This window comes from Gadus macrocephalus, chromosome 2, assembly GCF_031168955.1.
Source record: "Gadus macrocephalus chromosome 2, ASM3116895v1".
Taxonomy (NCBI): domain Eukaryota; kingdom Metazoa; phylum Chordata; class Actinopteri; order Gadiformes; family Gadidae; genus Gadus; species Gadus macrocephalus.
This window is the reverse complement of record NC_082383.1, coordinates 21776078-21781738: the sequence shown is the minus strand read 5'-3', so window position 1 is coordinate 21781738 and position 5661 is coordinate 21776078. Positions and strand designations below refer to the sequence as shown.

The following is a 5661-nucleotide window of genomic DNA, read 5'->3' as shown; positions in this document are numbered from 1 at the left end:
CTGACGGTCTCCCCCCCCTCTCTCCGCAGACGTCCAAAGCGCGCCGTGTCCGTCTGGCGGCGCCCGCCATGACGGCGGTGTTCCTGGACGAGAACCTTCCCGACGGGACGCGGCTCCGCCCCGCCACCAAGTTCATCAAGTACTGGAAGATGAGGAACACGGGCACGGCCAGCTGGAACGCAGACACCAAGGTACCCCCCCCCCCCGCCCCTCGGATCTCGGAGCAAAGGCAGCTAGCCGATCGTGAGGAAAGATAGGATGTTGATTGATGTTCATTTATGTCTCGGCCCAGAATCGCTGATACATCCTTTAATTGGGAACCTATTCCAGACTATTTTCCGTAACCAGTAACCAATTAGACAAATTATTACGTTTAAAGATGAAAAAAACAGCAGCAGGTTTGAAACCAGACCCAAGCCCAGCAGATTGGACGTCGTGTGACTCATCCGAAAATCAAGGCAGGAGTGATTTATTTGTGAGCTGTGTCTGCAGTCTGATATCGGGTTTTCCCGTTTCCATGGTAACCCCAACTCATGATCCTCCGGTGACCGAACCAAAGCTGCATCGAGGATAAAACTTCTTAAGGAGTTAGCTTCCTGTTTAAGGGTTGGGTTGACAGAAGAGACTTTGTCTCTTCTGTCAACCTTCCGACCTTAAGTGCAAATTCAATTAGCACCTATAATAGAGGGAGAATGGATGATCACATGAATAACGCTATATGTTGTATAATAAAAATCGACCAAAGAAGCAGAAGTTGCGATTTTTCGTCCGAGGTATCCGAGCTCGATCATGCCTCATGCCTCATGCCGTCATGCTACCTGGTTAATGTCATCGTATCGTACCTGATGATGTCCGGTCCTCTCGCTCCCTGTTCTGTCCTGCAGCTCAAGTTCATGTGGGGGAACCTTGCCGTGGGTTCTGGCGATCGCTGGAGGGAAGTGTCCGTTCCTTTCCTCCAACCCGGTCAGGTGAGACAAGACTCCGGCCCCCAGATATGACATCATAAGACGAGATGAATGGCTGAAGGCCCAAAAAAGTCTCCCAAATATCTCCCAAAATATTCAGACTTTGCTCTGCAACGACCTGATGTAACCCGGCCCCTGTGTGTGTGTGTGGCCCCGGGCCCTTGTGTAACCCGGCCCCTGTGTGTGTGTGTGGCCCCTGTGCGTGTGTAGGTGGGCGTGGTGAGCGTGGCCCTGTGCGCCCCCAGCGTGGAGGGCTCCTACACCTCCCACTGGCGGCTGGCCCACGCCGGCGAGCAGTTCGGGCCCCGGGTGTGGTGCAGCATCGTGGTGGACCCCCAGGCCCCCGCCGCCATGATGGCCGATGGGATCCTGGTCTCGCCCTGCGTCACCCCACAGGTAACGGACCCCGGTTACCGTGGCGATGGACGGACGGATGGATGGATGGATTGATTCAATCAACCAATCAACTTGCGTGGCTAACTCCGCCGTCTGCTAATGGCCTAAAACATTGGTCCTCAAATTGAGGCCCGCGGGCCAATGGCGGCTCGCAGAAACATTCCTGCCGGCCCGCAATGACATACAGAAAAAAAAGTCAATTCTCTCTAGCTTTCAATTAAATCCTGTTACATTTGTTGGTTTTAATCCGCCTGTTCATTACTTTGAAAGGATGAACCTCAGTTTCGTGATTTAGACCTCACTTGACCTCACTCCCAGAGGTCCACGGTGCAATGTTTTTTTTTCACCATTGGGATGCTGACGGCGTTTCCCGCCAGTTTTTTTTTTCCTTTGGCGGCCCTCAGTCAAATTTTCGGTTCCTAAATTGGCCCTCAGCTGTCAAAACTTTGACAACCGCTGGCCTAAAATATATATTTGAAAAAGGCCTTCCGTCCACAGGGTAAGAACCCCGTGTCCAATGACGGGAACCCCTGCCCTGCGACCCGGGACCAGGCCCTGGTCTCGGTGGACCAGGAGGAGTATTACATCCCGTCTGTGGACCTGCTCACTGCACAGGTAGGGCCTGCACTTTGGGTCTTCAGTGGAACAGTTTCAGTAGCGCTGCCAACGCCACTAACACTTGGTTAACTCTTTTTATGTAAGTATTTGGGTTTGGTACCCAGCCACACGCACAGATCTCCTGATCAAGAATACATAGACGCAGGGCTGCTCGATTATGGGGAAAAAACATAATCCTGATTATTTTGGTCAATATTGAAATCACGATTATTCAAACAAATTTTTTGAGTTTGAAAACATGTTGTATTTATTCAGCATGTCTCTCCCAAAAAAAACATTGTAACTGAGGACTTTGACATTCCGCCTTAAATACACAAAATGGTCAAAAAGAAAGTGTTCAAATCTAAAATGATATACAGATATGTATTCAGCTGTTCTGCCCTTTCTATAAAACATAAAAAAAATTATATAAATTTTGTGATCGTTTGACGCTGAAATCGCGATCAAAATTCGATTAATCACCCAGCCCTACATAGACGTAGAGCGTAAATATTATATTATATACTGGCTTGTAGTGTCCTGTACGTCTGGGTTGCGATGGTTGGCCGATCGGAATGGGAAAGAACCAAGAAGGGAGGGGTTCATAATGTAATGCCTCAATCTGAGATCTCCATTCGTCGTGTGGACTGTCTTTCTTCTCTTTCCCGTGTCAGGACCTTTTGTCCTTTGAGTTGCTGGACATCAACATTGTGCAGGAGCTGGAGAGCGTCCCCAACACCTCGCCCGCAGGTAACACCCTACAGCCTCACCCCCCCACACCCCCGCCCCCCCCTCCAACATGACCCTCACCCATCACCAGCACACGCTCTCCGCCTCCCACACAGCCGGACAACGTCTCCGCCGCCTGCCACAGCCGACCTCAATAAACGTGCTTTCTCTCTCTCTCTCTCTCTTTCATCCCCACATTCATCCATCGACCTTTGCACCCATCCATCCGTCACCACCCCCCCCCCCCCCCCCCCCCCCCGTGCTCCCACCCTCCCCGTCCGTCCAGTGGCCCCCCCACAGGACGGGAGCTCCTCCCCTTTGGGGTTGATCCAGGCGGAGTCTGAGGGCGCCACTGGCTCCACGGGTAATTGAGGCTTTTTTTGGGGGGGGCGCCCCGGCGAGGGCCCCGTCTTGGGACCGGGCCCCGGGGGACGGAACCGGCCCGCCTTCGTTAGAGTAGCTTTGCGTACGTACGCCCCCCCCCTCCACGCCCTGCATTTCAGAAACACACCGGTCGCCGTCACACATTCATGACCACGCCGAAAACATCCGCCGTGGAGCTCAGCGACCGGCCCCCCCCCCCCCCCCCCCGCCCGCACCCCCTTCATAAAAGACGGCCGCCGTCACGTTTTTATATCAGCCGGCTCTTTTTCTACCTGCAGGAATGTCCCCGAACAATGTCGGAAGACACGGGTGTGTCTCATGCGAGTTGTGCACCCCTTCACTAGGACGGAAAGCAGAGTTGTGCACCCCTTCACTAGGACGGAAAGCAAGGTCTTTACTCGGGGGGGGGGGGGCCCCCTTGCTCATCCAATCACTCTTTTCCCAAGATGCACCAAAGGGGGAGGGCCAGGAGCGGAGGGAGTGGTGGGGGCGTGCCTGCCCAGGAGGAAGGGGGAGGCGACCTCAGCGGGACCCAGTTTGTGTGTGAGACCGTGATTGGCTCTCTGACGTTGGAGGAGGCCCTGACCACGCCCCTGTCCGAGGGACACGCCCCGGCCACAGCAAAGGTAGCGGATGGACGAGAGTCCGAGCAATCAGTAGTGGAGCGAGTTTGATCATTTTACTATCACTTTCATTATGAAATCTATTTGTAATTATATAAAAAAAATATTATGCTCAACATATTTTGATTAAAGTTATTTTAGAATTGTATTGTTATGCATACTGTTTTGCTGTTTGCCTCTCTCCTTCTTTTGAGATGCTCTGCGTTCAATAAAATAAAAAATAAAAAAATAATTAAAAAAAAACGAGTAAAAAATTAGCGAGGGTAATTATCCTGAAAATCTCTGAAAATCTCCTAAACCCCCCTCCTCCCCTCCTCACAGTGGTACGGCCCGCGGCCCAGGGCGGCTCGGTGTCTTTGTGTGTGAAGAGCCCCCACAGCGACCGGAGGCCGGACACCTGTCCCTCGGGCCTGAAGGCGTCCCTCCCCACCCCCCTGAAGGCCTGCCTCCCGGGGCCGCTGTCCGCGGGCCCCGCCGCCGGGGCCCGGCTCGGCCCCGGGCCCCTCCAGGGCCACGCTGACGGGGGAGCGCAGGCTCACAGGTAACGGTCGCACCGTGGAACCCCCACCCCGGGAGAAGGGCTTCGGTCTGCCCTGGGGAGGGAGCCTGACTGTAGGTGGACTGGGTCTGGACTGTAGGTGGACTGGGTCTGGACTGGGTCTGGATTGGGTCTGGACTGGGTCTGGATTGGGTCTGGATAGGGTCTGGATTGTTTCTGGATTGGGTCTGGACTGGGTCTGGATTGGGTCTGGATTGGGTCTGGACTGGGTCTGGATTGGGTCTGGATTGGGTCTGGATTGGGTCTGGACTGGGTCTGGATTGGGTCTGGATTGAGTCTGGATTGGGTCTGGATTGTTTCTAGATTGTCTCTTCATTGGGTCTAGATTGCATAAAGGCTGTTGTTACATGGTGTCTATATTGGGTCGAGATTGTTTCTAGATTGTCTCTAGATTGTCTCTAGATTGCATAAAGGCTGTTGTTACATTGTGTCTAAGGTTGTGTCTTGATTGGGTCTAGATTGGGTCTAGATTGTTTTATAGATTGTGTTTCAATTTTGTCTGGATTGTGTCCAGACTGTTTTCTAGATGTGTGTAATGTTGTTCTTAGGTACTGGCCTTGCACAGCCAGACAGTATACACCTCTCTGATACGATCTGCTAAGCCTGCAGGCAGCAGTGTTGGTCGAGGGGCGTGCGCAGTGCGCACGTCATTAAAAGGTTTCTCTGCAGCCAATTGGATTAGCTACAGCCAAACCAACCGGGTCAGCCAATCAGATCCCACCATCCCTTTGGCCTACATTGTCTTTCCAAACTAAGCACAATTAGCCATGAGAACATCACGGTTTAAAATAACAGATAGTACTTCAATATATTCAACATAAAAATGATGGACAATAGAAATTCCGTAAATCACCATTATTATGTTATTATGGGTTATCAAGGTGTGCATAAAGCACCTGCAGCAGGGTGGTCTATACCTTCAAACTGCTTAAATGTGCAGAGTCTATTCCCCCTCCTGGCTACGTAGCAAAGCGGTGACCGATTACCGTACGTTAATCACGTGCGTTGATTATACACTCGTACCTCACATTACCAGCTGAAGAAAAAACGTTTCAGGGTTTGAGGTGCACAAACAATGAGAGGGGGGGGACTCGGATCGCTCCCATATCACCAAGAGTCCTTTCAAGACTGAGATTCGCTGTTTTTTTTTTTTAGATGTATATAAACATACTTTTTACTTTATTCTAGATATTTTACATGCGGGTAGAGGATACACTCCTGCAATGTTTGATGGTCATTTGGCCGATTCGGATCCGGTTGTCCGTTACTTTAAGAACCAGGGGTTGCCAGATTCTTTAAGAACTACGGGTTGCCAGATTAAGCACTCGCCCGCTCTGATAGAAGAAAATCAGCTCAGCAATCGAGACGTCGATGCAACCATCTCATACGTGCCCGCCGCACACGGGAG

The 5661-nt window shown here is 51.8% G+C and overlaps 1 protein-coding gene across 1 annotated transcript in view; it reads left to right on the top strand.

Annotated features, from left to right (window-relative positions):
* The window catches only part of nbr1b (NBR1 autophagy cargo receptor b), a 22330-nt gene that overhangs the window by 9610 nt on the left and 7059 nt on the right, over positions 1-5661 (top strand). The window contains 11 exon segments of the mRNA XM_060068083.1: positions 30-51; positions 54-191; positions 885-968; positions 1176-1361; positions 1860-1976; positions 2633-2708; positions 3350-3428; positions 3462-3522; positions 3524-3647; positions 3650-3697; positions 4016-4227. Of these exon segments, the coding sequence (XP_059924066.1) occupies positions 30-51; positions 54-191; positions 885-968; positions 1176-1361; positions 1860-1976; positions 2633-2708; positions 3350-3428; positions 3462-3522; positions 3524-3647; positions 3650-3697; positions 4016-4227 (1147 nt within the window).